The sequence below is a fragment of the Drosophila ananassae genome, chromosome 2R (assembly GCF_017639315.1).
Source record: "Drosophila ananassae strain 14024-0371.13 chromosome 2R, ASM1763931v2, whole genome shotgun sequence".
NCBI lineage: Eukaryota > Metazoa > Arthropoda > Insecta > Diptera > Drosophilidae > Drosophila > Drosophila ananassae.
This window is the reverse complement of record NC_057928.1, coordinates 26,605,376-26,631,405: the sequence shown is the minus strand read 5'-3', so window position 1 is coordinate 26,631,405 and position 26,030 is coordinate 26,605,376. Positions and strand designations below refer to the sequence as shown.

The following is a 26,030-nucleotide window of genomic DNA, read 5'->3' as shown; positions in this document are numbered from 1 at the left end:
TGCTTACTAACTGGCTGTTGAATAACCGCATGCTAGCATAGATACTTGTTTACTTGATATAATTAGATGAAACTAAATTTTGAACGTAGATTTGAATTATATGTTGGCGCCATTTTGAACTGTTAACAGCGCCAGTAAACCTTTTCCAACACTAAATACCAAATGAATCCTTGTGATGGGGCGGTGGGATATGGTTAACCGATAGGTATCTCTGAATCGCTCTCCGCTCCATTGCTGACATAGCTGTTATGTGGTTGGGTCTAACATGTATGTTCGAATCGAACTTGCACGAAGCGAAGACACGAACCATCTTTTCGATAGTCGATAAATATGCAATCGATATATACGCAGCCTGTCCATCCCTATCCCCAAGTATCCCGCACCCCTAGCATTTCAAAGCCGGTTTTACGATTGTGGATTGTGATTCGCTTGTTGAGCCCCAAGTTTGTGGCGTCTCCCCATTGCGTTCGGACGTGTTTTCGCGTCGCTCCGTGCTCGAGTAGTGTTTGTATGTGTTTGTTTACGCTTTTGAGCGCGCGCGTCGTGCCGGCTGCAAAAACCATTGATGCTTCGGTGCATCGGGCAGTTCTCCGCGAAAATTGAAAGTGGAAGTGCAACAACGGCTTTCAGAGGTTGGTGCGAACAAAGAACCTTTATCTTAAGATACATTTGATCCCCGATTGAGAGTTATCACTCCTACCTGATCCAGCGACGCCTGGATACTGTAATTACTATTTCTGGGAGTAAATGTTGCAAATTGGAAGCTATTATTCGGCGGATAGTGCAGACTTGGCTTCGTGTCTGCCATGTTTTTGAATCGAATCTTGTCCAGCTGGCTCCGTTGTGTTTCGCTTTAATTGCACTCTGAAGCTCCATTGTTGCCCCCCTCTGCTATTATTTTCATGGCATTTTGCAGTGCCACAGTTTTAGGCAAAATTTGATTGTTTCTGTGATTATCCATTGTCTCTGTGTCTGACTCTCCCCGGTTCAAGGTCTTGTATTCGGGCCAGCTGGGTATTCGAACGAGAAACGAATCAAAAGGTAAATCGATCAACCACGGCCTGGAGCTCTGTGAGTATTTAAAACTGAGTAGAGTTGCATAAGGCGGCCCACGCAAGCGCAGTTCAAGCCCCCAACTAATTAATAATCAAAAGCGGAGCGAATCAAAGAGCCGGAGAATGCCTTTCGTTTTCAATGAATTTGCATAATTGTGCCTTATTTTGGTTTGTTTTGCCTCTCTCGGCCTTCTGCCTCTGGCGGGGAATGAAATCGAATCGAAGGCCCAGACTCCCAGACCAATTAAACCAGGTATTACTCGGAATAAAAGCCATCCAGTGTGGGGCTTCCAGGGAAACTGATTCCTCTCGGGTTTCAAAGGCTGTTTGTTTCTTCAAGTGGCACAATGTGAGTCGAATTTACTCGGGAACAGCAGCTAGGAGCCATAATCGACTGATGAAGTCGCCATCCAGTAGTTCTGCAGCAGTTACTGTCTGATATTTCACAGAAAAGTAAACAAAGCAGGGCTATTGGCCGCAAATAGACAGTCCGAGGCCGCTTATCGGCTCGGATTTGAATGATACCGAGTCGAGTGGCAGGGAAAGTGCTTGTGGAAAGTGCGCTCCCCGCCTGCCCAGGAGAACGTGAGTCCCAACGCTAATGAGCCACAGCCAGCTGAGCAGAGTTCTCTGCAGACGGTCTGGGCCTCGCCCCCAGCCCGAAAAGAAGAAAACTGTTTAACCCAGAAACGCATGTGGCATGTGCAGCAGCGCCGCGTGATCGGATGATGCATTATCTGGCGGAGAGCTTTGTGGCCGATTCGATCCCCACCTCCCCAGCGCACTCTCCCCACCCCCATCCGACGGGAGAAACATTTCCATTTAGAGCAGTGGTGGGCAAAACGCACACATTTATAACATTTGATTGTGTGCGTAAGCAGCGAAAAACAAAGAGAGCAACCCATTCACTGAGCGAAAAACTTTGTGTACTAATTCGTTCATCGGTAATTTTGTAAATATTGCACAAAATAAGGTACTTTTTGTATTTTTCAGACTTGTATAATGAATTTACACAATTATAATAATAAAATATGAAAATATAATACAAAAATAAAAGAAAAAATACGAACTATAATAAAATTAATAAAGATAATAAAAAAAAATAATAATAGGAATATAAAAGCTTTCCTAGATAATATTCTTAAACAAATTAAGCATTGCGCTTCCCCATCCATATTTTCTATAAAGAAAAATTTTTCTTCCCAAATTTCAAGAAACATTTTTCTCAGTGATTTTTTTGTCGCAATGGTCGTGCTCCAGTGAGGTCCGATCATCGAATAAATTCATTTTCATTGGTAGAACAGAATATTTTTGGCGCTCAAATGAAATGAAATGAGAGAAAAATGCCAACTTTGGCCCTCTCACGAAAGCTAATGAGAGTGCTTCGGAGAGGAGCGAGCTCGCTCATACTGTGCGTGTGCCGGCAGCGCTGCAGCAGAATTTTTGGCCCTATGCTCGCGAGTTATGGGAAATGAGAGTTTGCCCACCACTGATTTAGAGGCATGTTGTTCAACGCGGCTGGGAGCTGGGTTGGGAAATGGATTTCGAGATTACACAGCCATTAGACATTAGACATCAGACATCAGCTCACAGGCAGTTCATTAATTATGTTTGGGTTCTGGCCCCTCCACTGGGCCATAAATATAGTTTTATTGGGAAATCTGGCGCGTTTATTGGACCTGTTCCCTGCACCCTTTCCCGGTGCAGTTGAGGCCCAGAGAACACAACAATTTCTAATGCATTGCACAATCTAATGCATTGCACTGGCTCTCGGGTAGTCTCTTTTTTATTTGTACCTCTACCCCCGTTTGTATCTTTATCTCTTGGTTACGGTTTGCACAGCTGTTGCCTTGGGTCTCTGTATCTGTATCTGTATCTGTGTCTGTCGGTTTTAAGCTGCTCCGCTTCCTCAATTTGCTGCTGAAAGTGGAGTGGCCCAACTATCGCTAATTGAGATGGCTTGGCGGGGAGATAACCCTCGATGGAGCTGCTCGGATTATGAAACTGGCCACCTCATTAGACAGTGCCTCCAAGCCGCAATTAGGGACTATGTGTGGCTTTTCTATCGAACAGTGGGCTGAATTATTAGCTGAATTGATTCGCTTTTAATGGAAATAGATCGAAAGAAGACCGTTTCATAGAATAATTCATTTTCAATTTATTTTCATAGCATTCCTGGAGTTCTTATTTTAAATTCGCATTCTAAGCCATTTCGGGGTGAACCTGCTTCAGACTGCAGTCTGCAATGGATGCTCTTAAGCTGTCATTCACTTCGCAGCTCCCAGACCCGGCCCGACACTGACATTGACACTCGCGAGCCCCAGCCCCGACAGGATAATATGCAAATCCCAGCGGCAGCTCCACGTTCCTATTCCGGCTGCCCCGCTGGCTTGTGTTTGTTTTTCGCGCCGCGTCTGCTGGCAAATAGAACTCATCATCCAGTTGACAACTCATTAGCCGTCGCGGGAATCCGGGGGCCTGCAGACTCCTCCTCCGGACGAGCGGGCAATGAACTCCTTTCGGACAGCCTCCTTTGTTGGCTGACAGGCGCTCATAAGTCCACGACAAACAGCTCCCAGCCACACACTGCAAGAGTCAGAATAGCGGCGAAGAAGCATCTGCTGGAGGATGCAAAGTGGATCTCCACCCAGACTCCAACTGGGCGCCTTCCAAAGCACTGTCTTGTTGCTCCTTTGTCTGCTTGTCCTGTCGAGATACCATCATTGGGCGTTTGTTGCGCCAGTCTTCCTCCTTTGTCAGAGTCTGAGTCTCTTCCTCGAAGTATTCTGGCTATCAGGGCCATCGATTTCCAGGCGACACAGTGACAAACAATGGCGAGCTCCGCTCCGCCGCATTGAATGGCATTGTTCGGCGGTGGCTGCTGTCAGCGCACTGCCATTTCCATTTCCATCCCACTCCCAGGCCCCAATCATCCCATCTTGGGTGTCGGCTGTCGCTCGTCAGTCACTCAATTAGACACCTGTTGCTCGCTAGATGCGTGCTGACAGGTGACACTGGCCGTCGAACTATGAAATCAGAATTCCAGGGCACTCGCAGGAAGTGCTAGACACTTCCTCTGCCTGGTTCTCCGCCCAGATCGCCAGCATCCTCTCGCCGTTCGCTAATCGATTACTGATGGCTGTGGAACGACGAAGAAAGCAGCAGCGTGCAATTGCGGCCAGGCGGCAGGGCCGGGAGGCGAAGAAGCCAGCCATCCCTGGCCACTGACAGTAAAAGTTGCCACCCGGTGCCTGGTGCAAGCGCCTGCAGGCAGAAATCTCAAGCCCAACCGACTTGCGCCTTAAATTGTGAAAATGCGAATGACCCGAATCCGCCAACGGATACTCCCCGCACACCCGGGCCCCTCGCACAGGCACACTGCACTCCACTGTGCCCCACACTCTGTAATCGATAGGCCACAGGGCGCATGCGCAACACGCAACAGGCCACAGCCTTAAAAGGCAGCAGCCACGACTCGGACGACGATTTCCTTTTCTGCGCTTTCAGTTTTGTTTTTTTTAGAAAACTAGTTTTGCGTTCAGCTGGTTGGGCTCTACCTGGCTGGGAGGAGGGTACTCCCAGTTGGGAATTCGCGAAGAGTAACCCAAAATGTCAAACACGCAGAGGGCAGGGTGCTGGGGGATCTAGCAGTGGAAGTGTTAGTGGAAGTTTGGTAAAAGTACAGACTTCAACAGGTAGAGTACAGGGTACAGGGTAGCACTCATTCGATCTCCCTGTTGCGGCAGCGGCTCATATCGCTCCTGACTTGGCTTTGTTTTCGGCGTCGCACTTGCAACTCTCGCCTTAATTGGCCAGCGCTGCTGTGGCTTTTGGCAGTTTATGCAAATAGCGAGGCCGGCTGCCTCTCCCAGGCTGCATTAACACATTTCCCCAATTCCGTGCCCGCCAAGGAAAATGAAAAGCTCTTCGACGGGGAAACCTGTTTGGCTGCAAACCGCTGACAGGCCCGGTGACATTTTGTTTGTTTTGTGAGTTTGCAACGCCTGAGTGGGTCGAAGCTCAGCGGACCGCGTAAAGCGAGCTGTCGATGTGGGTTAGGAATACAGTTCTGAGCCCAAGCGAGTCGCCTAATCGCAAGGTCTTCTGCAGCGACTCAGGAGCTGGTCGGCAGAGTCAGCCGAGCTAATGACTGGGGCGGAGGGACAGTCGCCACTTGCAATCAGGTCTTTATCGCCTTTTTATCCGCTGCATAATAGTGGCCCTCGCATTCCTCTGCCTCCGCAAGTGGCACTGTAATTAGTTGCGCGGCGAATAGAAAAAATTGAATGAAGCCACTCCCAGACTCTGGCAGCAGGTTCTCAGACCACTGCCACGGCAGTGCTTGGAGGCCTCAACGCATTCCTGGAATGGCACCTACGCCCCTACGCCTTCGACACAGAGACCCGTCGATCGCCACGCCAATTGCGCCATTAAATGGCCCGGGCCCAGCTACTTGCTGTGCCAACAGGTGTTCCTCGCTGGTCCAGCCGTGTCTTTGTTTTCCGCCGCTTTCTGCGGCCCTAGTCGCCTCCAAAACGGGCAGAGACACTCGAATAGAAAAGCCGCCGCCGCCGCCAGCTCTCGAAAAGGAGAAGAACAAAGCCCCGAAGGCCATAAAAGCCAAACAAGTTCTTCTGAATGGCCAGCTAGTCTTCCACTTTGGTCTTCGATGCCCTAAATGGCAGTATTACCATTCTGGCTGCCTCTCCGCCGTCCAGATTTCTGTTCTAGCTCCCAACCTCTTGGAATTATTGGCAGAAAAGTGTCTAGAAATGATATTGTTTCTGGCAGCGGGCCTTCATTAATCAAAAAAGCTTCCGATCTGAGGTGCGGACATGCCCCGAGTTCATCATTAATCATGATGGGGGAGATAGGGTCATCGAGTGCCGGACGGGTGTTATCAAATGGACTAACAAAGGAAGTATTTTCGGGGGAGCTTGGCCAAAAGAGCAATCTGTTGGCAGTTCTGCTGTCGTGGCATGTCCCCCACCCCTCCCTTCCACTGAGGCTAACACGCCTGCACCTCCTTGGGTTGGAATTCCAAAGCACAAGCACTGTTCTCAACTTTTAAGTTTAATTTCGAAGCTTCCCCCGAAGGACTGCTTGCCACTAGTTCAGCAGGTTGAGGAGCTGCTTGAACTGGTCCTCCATGTTCAAGGGACTCTCGGTGGTGGTGGGCGCCTCCGTGGTGGTGGTGGTGGTAGTGGTCGTGCTGGTACTGGTGCTGCTGCTGGTGCTCGGCGGCGGTGTGGGCATGGGCTTCGGCTTGGCCCTCCCGTCCAGGCAGGCCTGCAGGTAGTTGTAGTTCCTGGCCGTCGACTCCACGTAGCGGCGCTCCGCCTTGCGGTGGCACTGCTCGTGATGCAAGTCCACCACCCGGTAGCGCTCCTGCAGGATGCTGGCCGACTCCGTGGCGTTGCCGGAGATGCTGTAGGTGGAGACCGTGTTGTTGGAGCCCTGAAATTAGAGGGGAGGGGGCATTGGTAGCAACCAAGTACTCAGTCATCATGGCCGTGAGGACTCACCACGTTGGCGTGGCAGTTGAGGGAGTCGAGGGTGCCGTTGATCTTGTTGCAGGCCCTCAGCTCCTGGCAGACGCGCTCGCCGCTCCGCTCGATGCTGCGGCGGGTGGGCAGGAAGTCGGTGTCGATGCCGCGGCGCGAGTCCTGCGCCTGCTTGGCGCAGACGCTGTAGTCGCCGCTGTAGAGCTCCGTGATGCTGTTGGACTCGCCGATGTAGCCTCCGAAGCAGGCCACCGAGGCGAAGGGGTCGCGCCGCGTGACCCGCGAGGTCAGGAAGAGGTGCGTGAGGCTGTCCTGGCTGGGCAGGCCCACGTAGGGGGGCAGCGGCCGGCTGATGGCCTCCCCGGACGGGGCAAGGCCCAGCAGGGCGATCGCGAGGAAGGCCACAGACGTTTTCGCGGCGGACATTGCGGAGGAGATGCTCTGGAGTCTAGACTCTGCGCCGAAGACACTTTTGACGCAGTCTGTCGGCGGGAGGCCTTTTATATGCGGAGCCGATGCGGCCTGGCGGATGACGGCCTCAAGACGATAAGCCCGTTATGATATTTCCTCCGCGATCTCTGATAAGTGGTATCTGCTCGCAAAATCTTCCTGCCTGCGCATTATCTCCGGACCAACAACGGCCGCGATAAGCCTGTTCCGGCGGAGTGATTGAATTAGGATCGCCCCGGCCGGCATGCTTCCCAGAAATTAGCTCACCGCCGCCCAAAATGCACATCCGTCTTAGTCTGACGTCAATAAATAAGGTAACTTATTTTATAACTTAATGGCCTAATGGCCCAATGGCCGGTGTGAACGCGGACTAAGCAGCGCAAATGTTTGTCGGAAGCAAATACGGGATTGGGTTGGCAAACGGCAGTAGTTTACGGCCGCTGCTCAAACAGCTCTTGTTTGGGGCCTAATTATAATTATCAGATCTGGGAAAATATTTGCACGGCTCTGGGGCTCAGTGGGGTGAGTCGCAGTGCGCCTCGCCGGATTGTAATGGATGAGCAATACCGTTCCACAAGACCATTTATTAGTTCTTAGACTTAGACTAGAGCGACTCCAGTTCCTGTAACCCAAACCCTTACACCTAACCTTAAACATAGGAGAAAGCATCCTTCCGTCAAGGCCTGGGTCGCAGCCCGACGTTGATGCCCGAGGAGGAGCGCAGGATGAAGTTCATCATGGGCCGCAGCTCCTCGCCCAGGGGCAGCAGTTCGTAGCTCCGCAGCACCTTGCTGATCAGGGCCTTCATCTCGAGCACGGCGAACTTCTGGCCGATGCAGTTCTTGGGGCCCGCGCTGAAGGGCAGGTAGGCGAAGTTCTCGCGGGCCTCCTCCTCGCCCTCCAGGAAGCGCTCGGGCCGGAAGCTCAGGGGGTCGGGGAAGTAGCCTGGGTCGCGGTGGGCGAAGTAGAGCACCAGGTAGATGCTCGTGTTGGCCGGGATGGTCTGCTCTCCGAGCCTGATCTCCCGGTGGGCGTGTCTTCCGATGGCGGGAACCGAGGGGTAGAGGCGCAGGGTCTCCTTCACGACGCAGTCCAGGTACTTGAGGCTGTGCAGCTGGGCCTGGGTGACCGGGGCGTGGGGGTCGGGCCCCAGGACCTGCAACAGCTCCTCGTGGATGCGCCGCTGCACTTCCGGGTGGCGGGCGATGGCGTAGAGGGCGTGGGACACCCCGCTGCTGGTGGTGTCGTCGCCCTCGAACATGAACGTGTCCACCTCCTCGCGGATGTCGGCGTCCGTGAGGGACTCACCGTTGAAGGAAACCTGCAGGAGGATGTCCAGCAGGGCCATCTGGGACTTTCGCCCCAGGTCTGCGTCACCCAGACCTGCAAGGAGGAGAGTTAGTAGTCTAGGGTCCAGTTCTGGAGCTGCAAAACCCACTCAGTGGCCTGTAGCTGCCGTCCGCCCGCGCCCGCTCTACAGTTTCCCGCCGCTCGCGGATGACCTTGTCGGTGAAGTCGTGCATGGCGCGGATGTCGGCCAGCAGCTTCCGGTGGAGCAGGGGGGCTGCCAGGGGGAAGAGCCAGTCGTAGCGCTGCGAGAACTTGAACATGCGGTCGGGCTGGATGTAGACCACACTGCAACAGGAAGGAGGGTTAGGTGAGTGGGAGGGAGTGCGGTTCTATGCCCACCTCTTCAGCGCCTTGATGTAGGGGAACTCGGGGTCGTTCTGGGCATTCACCTTCACGCCCATGGCAGCCTCTGAGGGTGGGGATTCAGAAAACTTAGTACTTGCTGTCCACTGGGGGTGGGAGCAGACCTGCCTCACCCCTTGCTGAGCAGCTCACCTGTGATCACGTCCAGGGCGGCCAGGGACGCGTACTGGAGCATGTCCACCGCCGTCTGGCCGTCCGCAAGGGGCCGCAGCTTCTCCACCATGGTGGCGCTGCTCCGGTCCATGATCTCCACGTAGTGCTCCAGGACCGAGAAGTGGAAGGCGTGGGTGAAGGCCTTGCGCCGGGAGTGCCACTTGCGGCCCGTGCTCATGAGCAGGCCGTCGTTGAGGAAGGGCCGCAGGAACTGGTACAGCTGCCCTTTTTCGAGCAGTGTGGTGCTTCCCAGGATGTGTTCAAAGTGCTTGAGGTCCTTGGTGTAGACGAGGGACTCCCCGAGTATCCAGAAGCGGAAGGTCTTGCCGTACTGCTCGAACTTCTCCCCCACGTACTGGATGATGTCTGCAAAGGTTATGGGTCACGAGGGCGAAGGGTTTCTCTCGAAGGACTTACTCTCGGCCCCCAGGTGCAGGGCTTGCAGGCCACAGCCGAGGATCGGGAGCGCCAGCGGCCCCCTGATCTTTGAGCTCTCGAAGGCGGCGACTCGCTGGCGCTTGCGGGCAAAGTCCCAGGTCAGGAGCAAGGCCAGAGCGCCGGCGATCAGGGTCAGCAACATGTTGTGTTTTGTGGCGTCCCAGAGATTGGGGCTGTGCTTCAGATTCAGATTCACTTTCGGCGGTGTTGTCGCCGCCGCTCTTGTCGCTCAACTGGCGGGGACAGCGCCGATAGCCGCCCGCTTGACCAGCCAAGCGCGATTTCGGGCCCAGAAACTATATATGTTATTGCAGCCCGATACCGTATAGAACGGACTCTCTTGCTCCGAAGCCCGCCCGCTCGGCGGGAACCAGTTTCCGAGGCGGGCGTCGAAACTGAGCCAAGCTTCGAATGCCTCGGAGTTGCAGCTCTCAGCGATCATGCATCGGATTAGTGAGCGCCTGGTTCTGGCAAGTGTTGAGCTTGAAAGCGCTATTTGATAGTCGCGTTGTACATACAGTGGGCCCCCGAAAGACGAACTTGGCGGAGATAATCCGACTCAAGTGCTGAGAGCTCTTATCAGAAGATGCTCTGAGTGGTCCTACAGTGCCGACTGAGCATGATAGCCGGTCCAGTCTTGAGGGAGTAGCCTAGCTCAGTGGCCACTGTACCACAGTCTTCGAATATGTTAAGCAGATGATTGAAATGCTGCTCGTTTTTAATTATTTTCATTGCATATCGACGCCAGCTGCTAAGTGGCGAGCCTATGACTAGCAACAGTAATCGGGCCATAGCCTGTGTAGTAATTGTCAGCAATTGTAATTATTCTGCAATAATTAATAGAATAGGGGAGGGGGAAGAGAGCCTCGCCCATCAGACTTTGGGCAGAGCTGAAACAAAACAGCTGCGACATTCGGTGCACCATTCCTACACTGGCAAACAAACAGGGATCTGTAGATCTTGGCAAGAAATCAAGTGAGGGCTGCTTGGGCCCATCTTTTCTTCAAGTAATATCCATTTTTTCGAGTGCCGGTCCCTAGTTGAATGGACTTCCACCGCGAGTGGTTCTGCTGCCTCTGTTAACTCGTTGAACTTGGCGGCAGAGTTCATTGGAGTTGCAGAGGTAGTTGCCCCGGCCGAGCGACAGTACTGGCGACAGAACGTTCCCTTCGCGGTCAATTAGGGCCCTCGAGTGACATCCGCACTTGTTCTCCGGCCATTGTCTGGGCCGGGCCGGGCCGGGCCTGGCCGAAAACCAAAACAAGACTCCAGAATGCCAAACGCGGGGAAGCATGAGAGCTGGCGACTTACCTTCATTCGATGACGCCACAAGAACGGTAAACGGGAGTGTCTTTGCGAGTGTATCTGTGCGCTACATAGATACTCAGATACTTAGATACATGGGCATGAAGAAAGGCAGAAATCGTTGACTCACGATATTCCCAGGGGAACTGAAGCTGAAAGCGGAAGAATCCGATGCGGGCAGCGAGGGGCGGAGAGAAACCCAATCAATACTAGCTACGCCCAACCCCAAGTTGGGGAAAACCGTGACAGGCACGTAGTCAGCCAACCGACAGGCGAACCCCTCCTCAGAGCCGGCGGAGATGCATCCAAGACCTCTTTGTTTGGGTTGCTTGGTTTGCCGAAAAACGCATGTTTCCTGCTTCCGCTGCCGTCACAACACAGGGTTTTCGGCCACTCACCCAGATACCATCTGTCTGCAGCTCCCACCCACCATGCAGCGCCGCCCCATCCCTCGCAGAGTTCACCACCCCCGCCATCGGCCGCTTTTGGCCATCGACTCCGGACAAAGCGGAGTTTGTTTTGACGCACCCGGCTACCCCGGCAACCGGCTGGCGGAATGAGAAGGAGACGTGTCTGGGCGCTTACTCACGGGGGGTGTGCTCCTGCCAACAGCACGTGCTAAGGATACTGCGCCGGTCCGCGGCAGTCAGCTGACGGGCCAGTCTAGCAACAAGGTTGCAACAGAATGTTGCTTGTGCTTGTGTTGTTTCCTGCTTGTTTCTAAACATGTCTCGCTTTGGAAGCCTTCAACTACCAGCTCACAGCTTACCAGGCTACTCTCGAGCCTTGATCTGAAGGTGGAACTTCCACCTTGTAACCCTCGAAGCTATTCGGCTTGATGAGATGACCAGCCAAGAGAGTTGGCAGGCCGAATGGCAAAAAAACATAAGGCTCGGCAGAAATGTAGCTCAGAGACTGGCTGTAAGCCCTCGTTGACGTTGTAATTTAAAGTCATTACCGCCGCCTGACTCGGCGGCCCTTCTCCGCTCCCGAAGCGGGAAAACGCTGCGTGGGAAAGTCAAAGGCGAGCGAACTTGAACCCCCAGTCCTCTACGAGAAACTCGGAGTATCTGTCAGCCTGAAGTCTTCATTGGGCTCAGCAGTCTTGGCGAGCAGTTGCCACTCCATAAGTCCAAAAGGCAAGAAATCACCTCGCTTTCTGGCACAACTAATTGCATAACCGAATTTCTGCTTACCTGGTGTATGACTCGGGAAATAGCTGACGCCTCAGCGGAGGCATGCCTGCTTGGACTGCTCTCCACCAGAGGCATTCCCATTCGGACTCAGAAGAGCCTTTCTGTGCTGGGCCTGCCATACGACCCGTCTAGATTGCAGTCCGAAAGTCTGATATAAGTACTTGCGGTCTGTCAGATGAACCTCCGATGCTTCTGTTGGAAATATTATTATTTTTAGTTCGTAATGAGCTGCGAGATATTGCTATACACGGTTATTGCCAACTTGATTTTGTGGCCGCTTCGACCTTGCGCGAAACCGCTTAACCCAGGGCCGCTGCTTTGTTGCTTTGTTTTCAAGTGCGAGTGCCTCTGGCTGACAGAGACTCTAGCGGCTGAGAGTTCTCCGCACCACCATGTCGCACTGATGCATAAATTTCCAACACCTCGAGCGCACCTAGGCTCTTACAGCTTCATTAAGCTTCGCAAGCGGGCCCCTAGCTCGGCCTGGCGTGCAATCACTTATGCCGTGGCAAATAGTTTATAAAACAATCCATTTGTTATATCATTAAGGCCCGCGATCGCGTGATCACTCTTAGTCGCTCCCCACTCGGCCGGCGAAAGATTTAATTGCTGCGCTGGGCCTGCTCTGGTAATTCAATTACAAAACGCCCCGCGAGTGCGCCCGCCGAAAGCGGCGATCAACGATCCTTGGAATGGCTTCTAATCATAGGAGTACCTCTGCGAGACCACAGTCTCTGCCGACGACCGCCGTTTATTGGCTTTTATTGTGGGAGTGGTGCTGGCCGAGGGCCGCTCCCACAAGCTGGCACTCAAACTAATTGCTCGCTAAACGGTTTCCAAAGGGCAATTAGTGCATTAAAATCATCAGCTGTCGAGGAGGAAGAGCCAGTCCTCGCCAGGCCTGACGTCCGGGTGGAGCCATTCGCGTGTCTGCACTTTGACCTTTGGCTCTCCGATGTGTATTTGTTTGCAGTTTCTGGTGTTATTCCATTAGCAAAGTTTCTAGAGTCCTGTAACCAAAAAAATATAAATCGCATTTCAGGTTGGGAAGACCTTTAACCTGGCCAGGTAGAACCAAATCCCGTACACCTGGCCAGCGGTTTCCGGCGAAAGCATTTCCCAAATTAACATGCACTTTGGCTGTCAGCGGCTGTTTGCCTACCTGCCACTTCGACAGGTACTAAGCTCCTGGCTGGACGCGATGGGCATCTCCTGGGCCTAGCCGTGCCGGCCATGAGCTGCCTTTGTTTCATTTTTCGCTGAACCCGGGCTCATTCGCCTTTGTTCGTTCGCCGCGTGCAGTCCACCTTTTCGTCTTGGCTTACTTGGCCCAGACTCCTCAGAGGCAGTGGTTTGAAAAGTGAGTGCTCCTTCCTGATCTTTCCATCGCCTGCATTGTGGGCCGAACTCCAAACGAGTTCTGGGGCCGGCGGGCTGGAAGCTCTTTCGAATGTTGCCGAGAACTGCTGCTGACTAATAGCCTTCTGGGTAATCTTTGGTGAGCAAGCGCTGGGTGGCTTTTAACGGGGCCTGTTGCAGGCCAACTGACGCCTTATCAAGAACCCGTCCAGCCTCCAGCCTTAAGGGAGAAAGTTGGCCCGACTCTGCACTCGTCTTGGGCCTCTTGCTGGGCCACAAAGGGGCCAGCGGAAAAGGCACCAGTCTCATTAGTGGCCGGGAAATGCCAGGTCACGAGTTTCCTATAATGGGGATGTCCGAGATGGGGAAATGGGAACGGCGCAGTCCGAAGCGCAGTTGTATCTGCATCTCGCAGATACCCTCCTTGATGGCCACGCACCATTCCAAATGACTCACCGGCTTATCATTTGTTTTCTATTGCAGCAACCTCGTTGCGAAAAGCAAGAGTCACTCGGCCATATCGTCCGGCGTCGCTCAGCCCCTCGGCCTTGGTCCCCAGCTGCCTCCCCTCGGCGCCAGCGGTTTCGTGAAGTTGCGACATGTAGCCAGAGAGTCTGACAACGCCCCCAGTAGCAGCAGCACATCCTCAGCCAAGAACTCGCCGGACAAGCCGAAGGACCAGGACGAGCCGAGAGAAGTCCCTGGCGCAGGAGACCCACCGCATCTCACAGACTCTTCTCAATCGCTAGAAGCAGCCCAGCGCTCGTCAGAGGAGACTGAGGTGAGTTTCGATTCATTTAATTTTACTTTCAGACTCGGGACCCGATACAATTGGAAAAAAACACAAAGTAAGATGAGACATAGAGGTCATGAATGGGTAACCCGGTGGTTCAAAGATCATCAGGAGTTCATAGGAACAAGATCGCGTTGTTTAAGAACTGCTGCATCAGCTGCATCTCTGAATGAAATTCCAACCTATCCCCTTTTGCAGGTCATGGGCCCTGATCAGCGCTCCATCGCCAAGACCGGCTCCATCGCGGAGCGCCTGGCGGCCCTGCAGAAGAGCGGCGAGGACGACTGGAAGAAGCGAATCTCGAAGCGCGACGAGGTCGACGAGGTGCGGCGCGAAAACTTCGTAAACGTGAGTACTCTTAAGCGCTACGTGATATACCATACCTATATGATCCCGTTTGGCCGCGGGTTAAGCGGCAGAGCGTGCATGGTCGTTGGGGGATACCATCCACCATCCAAGCAATCTCTACCCAGCCCCAGCCCCACCACCATCCACCATCTCGATCGCAATGGGAGTTGCGATGGAACCACTTCCTCATTGCTAATCGTTTTGTTTATTAGCGCTGCGCTTTCTGTTATTTCTGCAATGCGTCCGTTGTTAGCGATCGAGTGAGCCGAGTGAGCGAGAAACCTGGCGGCAATGACATAATAATGCGAAAAGTGCAAGTGGTTGCGTACTGGGGGGTGGATGGGGTTTTCCGCGGGATAGTGACTTGCGCCAGAGCCTTGGAGCCTCACATGGCTCGGCAATTAGAGATAAAGTGGCTTGTTTGTGATTCTGCGAGTCAAGAGACATGCCTTAGAACCACCAGGGCCACCTACCTGTGTTTGTATTATAAATTATTTATAATATAGTCTTGATGTTATTAGAAAACGAGTAAAAAGAACACAAAGCTAAGCCTACTGGAGCTACATTGAGCTGTACTGGTACATGTACTACCAGTACTAGTACTAGTTGTAGTAGAGAATATAATTATAAGTAATATTAAGTACGAAACATTAAGCCAACTACTCTATGACTCAGTAATTAACTGTATTTTATTCCGATTTTGCAAGTTTTTATTTCAAACACTCCATTTTACACAAATCTTACAAATACATTGCATACTTTCGGGGTGCACAGCTAGTGGCGCCATCTAGTGAGTGCGTTTAGTTCCAATGGCTGCTCAAACGAAATCGAAAACCATGTTTCTTCGGGAGGAAGTGCAGGTTTGGCAGCTAGTTTCACCTGCCCGAAAGTGTTGCTTGCTCTTGGCCAATATTTATGGACATGCCAAGTCGGGGGCTCCGTCTTGGGCAAGTGCCATTGCCTCTTGGTCAGGGCTGGGCGCGAAAGTTTAGTGAACTCTTTCCGCGGTCCCGCCCCTTCCTCACTTTCCAATTAAACGATTACTTCTGGCCCCTAATTATGCGGGCAGCCAGCCTCCCCATGCCCAAATAATCACATTTAATTACTGGCACTTCGCCATCCGTCAGTTGCGGCTCCGTAGATCTGTACCGGGAGAGAGAACTGCGAGGAAATCGTGTCAGAGCCATCTTCTGACCCGGCCCGACACCGAGCTAGTTCCAAGCAGGCACGAGTGCCAATCCCGCCCAGCCCGAGATTCCAATTTGTTCTGAGGCGGTATCGCTTTCGTTATTGTTGCCACAGCTGTTGCTATTTCAGCTTTCAGTTTATGGCTTTTGTTTGAGAATTTGTCAGAGAATTCCCATTCCGCGGAGCTCCTACAACAGTGCGCCTCTTTGCTATCTAAAGTTTAGTTTCTAAACAGTTCCATGTAAAATAACATTGATGTTGGTGTCTGATATGAGCACTGAGTTCATCAGATTTCCTATATCTTAGCTCTAAACATATAGAGCTGATGGAGTGGGCTATTACAGAGCTCATCCGACCCTCATTTTCCGCCGCACGACACTTGACGCCCTTTGCACAACAATTTATTTAGAATTAAGATGGATTTCTATTCGGCTGGCCCGCTAGAGCTCTCGGCCCCACTCCGACCCACTTCTCTCTGCTCCGGTGGATCCGAGACACCCAGCTGCCCTTCTGGCAGCCGGCCCAGGTGGCACGGCAAGCAGTCCCCGGCGTGTGTCACCACAAAGAGAAACCCAGCAATTTGGTGCAATTTATCAGGCCATGATCGCGGAGCGCGAGCAGGCGAATGGAAATGCACACAACAATGGACTGGAAGGCACACAGCGCAGAGAGGCCCTCGGAGTAGCATCAAGGAGAACTGTAAAGGGCCTCCTCCTGCCTACTATCTCCTGCCCGGCTGCCAGCTTGCGTTTGGCCATAATTTTCTAAACCTGCCTCGTGGGCTGGGGAGCCAGTTCCAGCCAGAGTGCTGCTGTCGGCCCGCTGCCACGCTATTATTTCTTGTTCAAGGGTCCACCATTTGATCTCTGTCTCGATCTTGAACGTGCTCATCTCCCAGCCCGTAGCCCGTAGCTCGTAGCTGGCAGGCCTCGCATCGTCTTCCTTCTGTATCGTCTTCTGTTGTAAATTGTTTTGTAAATTTGATATACTTGCAGTTTCTTGTGGCTGGTCCGCCGTCTACTTCATTATCATTGTTGTTGGGCAGTTGGGATGATGTTGCGGCTGCTGCTGCTGTACTTGTTCATTAGTCCATGCCCTTGTTTTTTATAAACTTCTAAAGTCAACTGCTGCCCTCTCCGATCTCCGGTCTCTCCGCTTCTCTTATCCGACCGTGTATCTGTGTCTGTGTCCGCGAATGTATCTGTATCTGGCAGTTTGTATCTACAAGCGGCTGCTGCCTGCCTGCCTGCTTATTGCTGATTATTTTTATTGCCTCTGTGTGTGATTCATTAAGTTCGGAAGATAAGGTGGCGTGTCGTCTAGTTCCGTTGCTCCCTTTCTCCCGCGATCTTCTTCGGCGCTATTGAATTTTCAGGCCATTACATCATTGGCTTCTTCGCGCCGGTGGACCTGCATCGGTTTATTTATAGTCGGTTGGGCCTCCTTGGCTGCGTTGTTAGCTGGTGAGTCACTCGAACTTTGGCAGAGGAACGCGAGGCCCATCCCGGGACAGTCTTCCCGCTCCCGTTCCAGGAAAGTAAAGTAGCCAAGAGCAGGGGGCACTGACCTGCCAGTGTCCCCTTTTGTCCCAAGTGATGCTTGGCCTGTGATCGGCCGGCAATGAAACTAAAACGCATTTGAATTATTCGATCGAGCTATTCGGATTGCAAACCGCACTCTCCCGAGTGCAGCTCGCTTTTCTCTCTCCCGAGCACTGGCTCTTAACGATTCCCATGCCAAGCCGGCTCTGGGATCTCGCAGGCCGACAGACGCGGTGCAGTCCGAGTCGCGACTCTGAGGCAAGCGGATCGCCACACCCAAGCCCGGCTCTCGTGGCGGCTTCCACTGTCTTATTGTTATTGTTATTGTTTTGCCCTGCTACCCGCCTCGGTCGCCTCGACCGCCTCTGCCGGCTTCAATTGACATTAAAATTGATAAGCGGCAGCTGAGCCCCGAACTAGAGGCGAGTTGCATAAAAAGTAATGCGAAGTGGTTGAGTTGCCTGAGTTGCATAAACTGCTGGCTCTGTCGCTGGCACCGTCGGGTGCAGCAGGAAGAGAGTTGCAGTGCTTCATTTCATATCTGGCATCCGCCGTCCGCTCCAAAAGTGAAAAGTGTAATATTCATGAGACCCATTGAGTGAATAGGCGAGGCAAGAAAGTGTTCCAAGGCTGACCTCCCACTCGCTGTCCCCTGCCTGCCACCACCCACTATGAGATGCTGCTGTCAAAATAGATTTCTGAAGAAATGAAATCTGAAGAGTGACCGCAATCTCCTGCCCATTACGAATCTTAGAATCGGACCGCAAAGACAGACACCCACGCAACCCACTAAAGACACACCGATACTTTCACGTACGAGTGATCTGAAGAGGCTGTTCTGTGCATATTAAATATATATAATATAGTGTGATGTGCACAAATAAACATTGGACGGTGAACTTACAGAAAGATGACACAGATTCTAGGGGCGCAAAATCAACAATTAGCAACGAATCCCATAAATCACCGAGCGACACCAGTTGTCGGGGCTGTTCGTGATGTTCTCGTTCTAAATTTGGTTTGTTTACCTACGTGAGCTGTTTGCATGTGTCGCCAGAGTCTGATAAACCTCGCAAATAGTGCCCGCGGTGGGCGAGTGGGGCATCCGAGAAAGTACTCACGGCTTCTTGGGGAAAGGCCAGACAAAGGCTCGCCAGGGGTCGAGTGCGAGTGCCCTTACAGAAGTGGACCTTCCCCGAACTCTCTCTTGGGCTTGACCCTCGGAGATCCACCAGAGCAGCAACAAGAAGAACAAAGCATCGTCAGATTGCGAAACAGAGTTCTGCGCAAGTGCAGCCGGCTGGCGAGAGGAGAGGCCAGCAAACTCGACGAAGCAGCCTCTCAGGCCCCAGAGCAGAGCCCTCGCCCGGCAGTGGGTCCAAACTAGCATGAAGATGTGGATTAAATTTAAAATCTGCCATATGTATCCACCACCAATGATGACTAAATAGAGTTCATTTTGCAATGAAAATTAAAATAATTTCATCCCAAGACCACGGCATGCGACCCACTGTGCCCGCGAGCAGCTTTCGTCAAGTTTTGGGGCCCAGATCGGCTGCTTCGCTGCCGTCGTCGGCACTTGGCTTCAAAAAGAGAACGACCGCGAGGCGCAACGGAATACAAAAGGCGCCGAAAGCCGAAAACCGAACCTGAAACCGAAACAACGATCCCCGCAAACATTTGCAACTAAAACTAAATAATAATGGTCGCAACTACAAAAATAAACGCGTAAAATATTAAGTGTAATGTGAAGCGGCGGGCGGAGGCCAACGCAGCCAACTCTTGTCGACAGGTGCGAAAGGATGCAGTGCAGCGGGAGCTGTGTAGCTGAGAGGCAGCCAGTGGACTCTAGAATCAAAACTACAATTGTTAATCATTAAGTGAAGTGTGGACTGGGAGTTGTCTAGCTCAGCGCATGCCAGGTGTGAAGTGAAGCTGTCATAGACCCCCTCCAGATGAAGAACACTGCAAAATAGGTGGCAGCCCACGTTGGCTCAATATTTTGCACTGTTCTTCGTTCTGCGAATCAATAAACCCCCAATTATCCAATAGCAGTGCGAGTGATGTCATAGCCCCCAATAAACCGCCCTTTATCAGAGACTGCAAAGCGATATCAGCGGAGAGGCAAAGTAAAAGTTAATATTGTTACGCGCGAGCCAAGAGCCAGCATGGCGGACTACACGGACTACCTGGACGCCGCCAGGGAGTGGGCGGAGTGGCTGCCCTACCTGCTGGTGGCCTATGTGGTGCTCACCCTAGTGCCCAAGTCCCTGGTCCGGGTGAAGCGCTTCGCGGACGAGGACTACGAGGCGCACAGGAACCAGTACCACCGCTGCTACGGCCCGGAGCTGTGCTGCCACGTCCTGGCCCAGGAGCAGGCCTCCGGCAAGGTGAAGTCCAAGGCCCGAAAGCCCGTGACCCGGGTCTATCCCAAGCGGAAGGAGGAACTGCCGCCGCCGGCTCCAGCGCCCGTGAAGAGGAGCAATGTCACAAAGATTGCGCGGATGTTCGAGTCGGGAAACACACGCCAGGTGAGCCGGGTGGCTCCCGAGATCCGGCTGCCTGAGATCCGGATGTTCGGCGCTAGCGACGACTCCCGGGACTCGACGCCCTGCGCCTCGAGGAAGACCAGCATCGCCAGCCAGCTCAGTGCCCAGCTGCAGCACATGGAGCAGTCGCTGCACCTCTGGCAGGAGCTGGAGGAGGAGCCGGGGACCAAGAAGGCCACACCTTCCTCGCACAGCGACTGGGAGCCCATGGCCGTGCCGGTGGCCAGACGCACGCGGGGCACCTCGGCTACGCCCTCAACCGCATCGCCGCTGTCGAGCTCCCCCGAGCCGGAGCCCTCCTCGCCAGTGTGTCTCCGGAAGCCGCCTTCCCTGTGCCTGCAAACCAGCATGGAGGATATTTTCCAGGTGATTGCCCGGAGCGCCGAGGAGCCGGAGGAGCGGCCCAGCCTCAACTGCTTGTCGCCGGTGACCAGCATCGACGAGATCCTCTCGGAGAGGAGGTTCTCGCGCCCGCTCTCGGCCTACTCCATCACGGATCTGCTCAACGAGGAGCAGTCCTCCTCCCTGGAAGAGTCGGTGTTCCTCAACGAGTCTATCTGTTAGACGGAAGCCTGCGCCCCGGCCCCTGAGTTTGAAAGTGCCATTGTATATGGCCATCGTCAGCCCGAAGGAGAGTCCTGCGAGCCCCTGCACTTTGTTCGTTTAAGCGACGGAAGTCTAAGCGAATAGGAAAGTAAGGAGGCCCGCTCAGTTCGCAATTAGCAGTCGTTGCCCGTACTTAGAAGTCCCCGTTAATTGTATTGTAATTGTGTTATTGTAAACGTTTCTCTGTTTGTCCAGAAGCAGAGCGAAGCATCTCAACGAGAACTAGAGAACTGTACTGTACTGCTAAAGTAATAATGATTATTTAGACTCTAGGCATATGATTGTGAATTTGTAGTATTAATCGTAGCTGTATGAATTGTATCAAATGCAACACAAACACACTTCAAAGCGTATGAATAAACCTCATGTACTATACACCCAGAAGACGTTCTGAAAGCCATATGCACAGCTGCCAGAAGCGTTCACTGTTTATTTTTTCTAGTCAGCCCAGCTGCCGAACACTTCCCTGGCGTCCCAGGTAAGAGTCTCTCGAAAGTGGCGCGTTTCGTAATCGCCGAAGCGTGTCTTGGCCGCCAACTCAATTTGTCAAATAAACTGACGCAAATCAAGCCTCTGCGGCGATCATTAATTACAAATTGGAATACGGGAAAGATTCGCCACAAAGTAATTGTGCTGCTTTGGGGCTCTTGAATCAGCGTTTTGATTGATTCGATGGAGCGAGCGGACGGACACTGGAAGACCCATCCACCCTGCAGTGAAAGGCCTGGCGCGTCTTAGTTTCGCATTCTTCGCTGGCCAGTCAACTCTGGTCGCTGCAACTGCCTGCAATCGCCAGCCGCCAATAAAGATACGCGCCCAGCTTATCATCCCTCTAGTAGCTCTGGGGGGAGAGGAGACCACTTCTCAACAACGCTGATTAACTCAGGCATTCATGTCCATCAGTGGCTTGTGCGTTTTTCTGCCAAATCGGGCACATGGCCATGTCCGCTATTGAACTTGTCCAATTGGCTTGGACTTGGAGTGGATTAGTGGCCAAAATAATAACCAAATTCCACAGAAACAAAAACGCAAGCTATATGCTAATTTTAGCATTTCAGTACTCTGGGCTTTTTCCGCACAGACCCAACGCAAATGTCAATAAAACGACGCAAATAGGCAAATAGAAACACAAGCTGCCAATAAAGTATTATGAATTGGCATTTATTGGCTGAGGTTCCGAGGCGTCATACTTTTTTGGTGATGTTAGCTTCTCAGGTAGAGTGGCTTTTGTCTCTGGGTTCTCGGCTTGGAGTCCCATCAGCAGCCCCCGTGGGGAAGCTGCCGCGGCGCACTCTCTTCCGCGCCCATTAGCTGCTATACCCGGTTTATGTGCTTTATCAATTTGTATTGGATGATTCACGGCCGGCTTTGTATGACACACTCTGAAATTCGAGGGAACTGAGTAGCGGGGAGTGATCAGAGTTCGCCAAGGTTGGGGCTACTATGTTTATCTCTTTGGAGGGCGCTCAGTTCTACTGACAGCCTGACTGAGCATGATCTGGCCAGGCAGTCTAGCAAGTGGACTAAACCTGGGAAAGACAAACACCATAAACTCCTTCTCGTTGCATAACACCAACATTGCAATAAAAGTAAACAAGATCGGCAATTCATGGCTTTCTTCAATGAAAGCTAAAGATAAGATTAGTTCGTCAAACCGAATTAAATGAGCTCTGCCTCGACAGGTTCCGAACGTAAACAAAGCCTGGGGAGGGAAGGCTGGAAGACCACACCCTACAAAGACGGATAGGCATTCCGTATCTCCTATCGAACTACACACACTGAGAGAAAGGCAGCAGACCTAATATGAAGCACTCTGGTAGGGCACTCTGGTAGAGTGGAATTGTGCACCTCGCTTATCTAATCGCATGACTCGCACTGTCTCAAACTGAAGCTCTCGAGCCGCGGAGCTTCGGTCGAGGCGGGCAATTAGCCAAACTGCGATTGGCAGTCGCCGAATTGGCATTGTGCCCGCAGCAAGCCCACAAAGACACTTTTGCGCATCTACCCGCGGGTCGCTAATGGAGCGCACTTGGCATTGAGGCTGATTTCAAGGTGCGCCCATCAGGGAAATGCGCCGCGGCAGCAGCGCAGGAGAAGAGTAAACAAAATTAGCAGGCAAATACGGCGAAATCGGCGCTGCCATGGAAAAAGTAAAACTGGTAAAAGCTTTTCCCTAAACAAACCGCTCATTAGGAGCCACAATCGCAGTCGTAGTGGCAGGTGTTGACTCACCGAATGGGAACAACCCGGCGCAGATAAGGTCGCGATTGTTGACCATATTTGTGGCTATTAAGTTTGTTAATTTCTTTATAAACGCGTTTATGCGCGACTCATATTCGGCCTGTTCGACCTGGGGCGTGGGTGGCTCACCATTTGGAAAGTGAACGTAATCACGACTGTCCCCCACATTTGGGCAATTGTGAATATTCATGAGAGATCACTTCAAAGCTTAAACCGAATAATGAAGCTCATTTCTACGCCGTATCCCTTTCAGGAATCGCTCTCCTTGGCCCACTCGCTGTCGGACAAGCCGCTGCCCCCGTCCCCGCTTATTCCCACTAGCCTGGAGGGCGGCAAGGTCTCCGACCGCCTGAGCCAACTCAAGTGCAACTCCGAGAACTGGAAGCAGCGGATAGGTAAGCCCTCCACCCAACCTCAACAGTTCCCTCAACTAACTACTCCTGACTTCCACAGAGCAAACCGATGCCAAGAAGTTCACAGTCGCTGGCCGACTGCAGAAGAAGGCCCAGTCCCCCGTGGAGCTACAGTTTGAGCGGTCGCCCAATGACGAGGCCAAGAAGTGCCCCATGGTGGAGGTGCGCAGCGCCAACCAGCCGCAGCTGGGCCTGGCCAAGAGCCCCTCCATGATGGTCACCACGGGCGGCAGTGCCGCCCCAAAAAGCACGCTGCGCAGCTTGAGCGTGAACCCGGAGGAGGAGGTACCCAGCCTGAGCCGCTCCAACAGCAGCAGCTCGGAATCGGATGGCGAGCGGAGTGCCCCGCAGAACGCCAAGCACAACAAGGAGCTGGCCAACAACAAGAGCGCCGCGGCACCCACAAATGTGGGGGCCAGGATTCTGGTTCCTCGTCTCGACGACAAGGAGACCTTTGAGAACTTCTTTGCCTCGGCGCCCAGGAAGGAGGAGAGCGTGCAGCTGGAGATCAGTTCCTTCGACGACATTAAGCCCACGGAGCGGTAAGTTCCGTAGAACTACGATTTCCAAAAAAAAACAGGCCGGTGTAAAAATTCAAAGCTAAAATTCGATTCGTTTCTGTTTTCTTTCAGCTTGGTGAGCAAGCGAAACGTGCAGGGACCTAAGGGACGCAGAGCGGCTCGCAATCCTCTCAAGAGCTTGGCTGCCCGAGAGGACATCAGCTCGGAGTACACGGAGGTGAGGTCGGGAATAGCCGAGCGGGAGCTCAGACGCCTCAAGCTGGAGTCATGTAAGTCGGGTCTGCGATCTCCGACGCGAAAGCCAAACTCATTCCTGTGTCCGCTTCCCACAGATGGCCAGAACGCGAACCTGGCTGCGGAGGCCATAGCAGGCCTGGCCTCCATTGAGGACTTCAAGTCGGTGGCCCTGCGCTCCTCATCCATCCCGCTGCAGCAGATGTGGCTGCCCCACAAGCCGGTTATGCTGCTCCACGTTAAGGGACGCACCCACGTCCAGACCCGTCTGGTGGACCCCGTTCACACTTCACTGAACCGAGGAGATTGTTTCATCCTAGTCGCTGGCGCCCAGTTGTTCCGCTACGTCGGATCCTTCGCCAACGTGATTGAGATTTCGCGCAGCAAGAAGATTTGCGCTGCCATTGTGGAGAACAAGGACCTGGGCTGCACTGCCACCCAGGAGGTCATTCTGACGGATGGGAAGTACGTGAACGAGCGGCAGTGGCGTCAGTTCTGGCAACTCTTGGGGAAGAAGGAGGACGACAGATCGGAAATTGCCGACTGCGGCCATGCCGACGAGGACGACGTCTTCGAGAGTAGCCTGATTGAGACAAACAAGATCTACGAGTTCCAGGACGACGGCTTGGTCCCTCTGGACAAGTTCTGGGGCTGCATCCCCAAGGTGGACATGCTGGACACTCGCAAAGTGCTCGTTTTTGACTTTGGAAGCGAGCTGTACGTTTGGAATGGCAAGAACGCCCCCTCGGACGCCAAGAGGGCTGCCATGCGGCTGGCGCAGGAACACTTTGGTGCGGAGAACTCCGCCGACTATGCCCAGTGCTACCTCAATCCGCTGAACTACGCCTGCATCGTGGGTCGCCGGGAGAACACCAAGTACGCCAAGAGAACGGAAAAGCGTCCGGAATGGTGCATTCTGGGGAAGATCACCCAGAACATGGAAACGGTGCTGTTTAAGGAAAAGTTCAGCGACTGGCCCGAGCTAGAGCGCGAGGACTTGGAAAAAGACTACCTCGCCAATGGGATTCATGAGGTGCGTGCTCTCAATGGAACTGCTCTGTACAAAGGAGAGCCCTACCAGGAGCCGAACCTGGTTTTGGAGCAGGCCAACCTGGGGCGAGGCAATTTCTACTACGACACGGATACAATGCGGCACTTTGACGTAATCACTAAGTCCACGGATAAGTGGCAAATCCACGAGTTCAACTTCGACTCGGAAAACGCTCGCGAGGATTACGGGCACTTTTATTCGGCCGAGAGCTACATAGTGCGCTGGATCTACCAAATTTCGGTGACAGTGCGGGAGCTGAGCGGAAAGGTGTCGAACCGAAGCACGGTTGGACGTGACCGCTGCGTCTACTTCACCTGGCAGGGCCGGCAATCCAGTGCCAATGAAAAGGGGGCTGCGGCGCTTCTGACAGTGGAGCTGGACAAAGAAAAGGGAGCCCAGTTGCGGGTGTCCCAGGGAGATGAGTGTACAGCCTTCGTGCGCTTGTTCGGCCAACTTTGGCAACATCGAGGACGCAAGGAGGATTGTCTGAAAAGGCGGAGCCAGTGGCGCCTGTATCAGCTGCAGGGGAATGTGAAAGAGGAGACTCTTCTTAAAGAAGTCGACTGTCAGGCGGGTCAGTTGCGCTCCCGAAACTCCATGCTTCTAATTCACGGAAGTCAAGGAAGTGTAATCGTCTGGCATGGATCGAAGAGCGCTGCACACACGCGATCAGTGGCCTTGGACGCTGCCATGGAACTCGTCACAGAAAAGCCCAAGCACCTCTTCAGCTGCGAAGATGTCAAGGTCACGGAGATGGAGGAGGGATCGGAAACAGAGGAGTGCCGAAAGGTCCTGGGATTGAGCGATCAGCGCAAGGAATACGACAGTCTTACCGAGTCCACCAAGGCCTACAACTACCAGCTAAGGGTCTTCAATTTCTCCAGTACGCAGGGCGTATTCAAAGCGATCGAATTGATTGATCCTTTGCGTTGCCAAGAACTGCAGAGTCCGTACCCCTTCAGTCAGGAGCAACTGTACAACGCCAGGCAACCGACCAGCTTCCTTTTGGACGACGGCGACGTGCTGTGGCTGTGGATGGGCTGGTGGCCCTTGGAGGACGTGAAAAGTAAGTAAAATGTGAACATGTTTGAAACGCATTTCTATAATATTTTCTTCTTTAGTAAACACAGACGAACGTAGCAGTCCCACGAACGACAATCGGGCTGGTGTGAATCGCTGGATCTCAGAGCGACGTGCTGCCCTGGAAACAGCCGTCGACTATTGGCGTGCCAAGCACGGCGAAAACGAAAAGGAACCTTTCCACGGCATCCGCGGCCAGGTGGTTTGGGCCGGCCTAGAACCGGTGGCCTTCAAGGCTCTCTTCCCCGAGTGGACAGATCGATCGGATGTGCGCGACATCAACGAAGAGGTA

The 26,030-nt window shown here is 53.1% G+C and overlaps 4 protein-coding genes across 21 annotated transcripts in view; 2 read left to right on the top strand and 2 right to left on the bottom strand.

Moving 5' to 3' along the window:
• The window catches only part of LOC6507547 (supervillin), a 97,050-nt gene that overhangs the window by 69,878 nt on the left and 1,142 nt on the right, over positions 1–26,030 (top strand). For 11 of the 12 annotated variants that reach the window (XM_044715005.1, XM_014909819.3, XM_014909814.3 and 8 more), the window contains 7 exons: positions 13,657–13,954; positions 14,165–14,314; positions 22,693–22,834; positions 22,893–23,394; positions 23,485–23,642; positions 23,706–25,724; positions 25,780–26,027. In XM_044715005.1, the coding sequence (XP_044570940.1) occupies positions 13,657–13,954; positions 14,165–14,314; positions 22,693–22,834; positions 22,893–23,394; positions 23,485–23,642; positions 23,706–25,724; positions 25,780–26,027 (3,517 nt within the window). Of the gene's footprint in view, positions 1–13,656; positions 13,955–14,164; positions 14,315–22,142; positions 22,358–22,692; positions 22,835–22,892; positions 23,395–23,484; positions 23,643–23,705; positions 25,725–25,779; positions 26,028–26,030 lie in introns of those variants that run through there. The other variant, XM_014909815.3, reaches the window with a different exon arrangement.
• Positions 6,111–7,052, bottom strand: LOC6507493. Its single transcript, XM_001955859.4, has 2 exons — positions 6,581–7,052; positions 6,111–6,512 (listed from the first exon to the last, which is right to left on the bottom strand). The coding sequence occupies exons 1-2, from the start codon at positions 6,983–6,985 to the stop codon at positions 6,165–6,167; spliced, it is 753 nt and encodes a 250-aa protein (XP_001955895.1). The 5' UTR covers positions 6,986–7,052; the 3' UTR covers positions 6,111–6,164.
• On the bottom strand, positions 7,574–9,574 carry LOC6507492 (probable cytochrome P450 4d20). Its single transcript, XM_001955860.4, has 5 exons — positions 9,293–9,574; positions 8,855–9,241; positions 8,699–8,768; positions 8,448–8,644; positions 7,574–8,392 (listed from the first exon to the last, which is right to left on the bottom strand). Exons 1-5 carry the CDS (start codon positions 9,453–9,455, stop codon positions 7,686–7,688), a joined length of 1,524 nt encoding a protein of 507 aa, XP_001955896.1. The 5' UTR covers positions 9,456–9,574; the 3' UTR covers positions 7,574–7,685.
• On the top strand, positions 17,268–20,573 carry LOC6507549. 7 transcript variants are annotated; one of them, XM_044715011.1, is made up of 2 exons: positions 17,268–17,465; positions 19,099–20,573. In XM_044715011.1, the coding sequence occupies exon 2, from the start codon at positions 19,212–19,214 to the stop codon at positions 20,154–20,156; it is 945 nt and encodes a 314-aa protein (XP_044570946.1). In that variant the 5' UTR covers positions 17,268–17,465; positions 19,099–19,211; the 3' UTR covers positions 20,157–20,573. The 7 variants fall into 7 exon arrangements, with proteins under 7 accessions (XP_044570946.1, XP_044570945.1, XP_014765311.1 ...); XM_044715010.1 differs by having other exon boundaries at positions 17,268–17,481; XM_014909825.3 differs by having other exon boundaries at positions 17,268–17,481; positions 19,096–20,573.

Coding starts and splice junctions, on each gene's coding strand:
- LOC6507492 (XM_001955860.4), bottom strand. CDS start 9,455: ATGTTGCTGACCCTGATCGCCGGCGCTCTGGCCTTGCTCCTGACCTGG. Junction 8,769..8,854: donor CGCCCTGGACGTGATCACAG/GTGAGCTGCTCA, acceptor CCCCACCCTCAG/AGGCTGCCATGGGCGTGAAG. Junction 8,393..8,447: donor CGGCAGCTACAGGCCACTGA/GTGGGTTTTGCA, acceptor TCCTCCTTGCAG/GTCTGGGTGACGCAGACCTG.
- LOC6507493 (XM_001955859.4), bottom strand. CDS start 6,985: ATGTCCGCCGCGAAAACGTCTGTGGCCTTCCTCGCGATCGCCCTGCTG. Junction 6,513..6,580: donor TCAACTGCCACGCCAACGTG/GTGAGTCCTCAC, acceptor CTCTAATTTCAG/GGCTCCAACAACACGGTCTC.
- LOC6507549 (XM_044715011.1), top strand. CDS start 19,212: ATGGCGGACTACACGGACTACCTGGACGCCGCCAGGGAGTGGGCGGAG.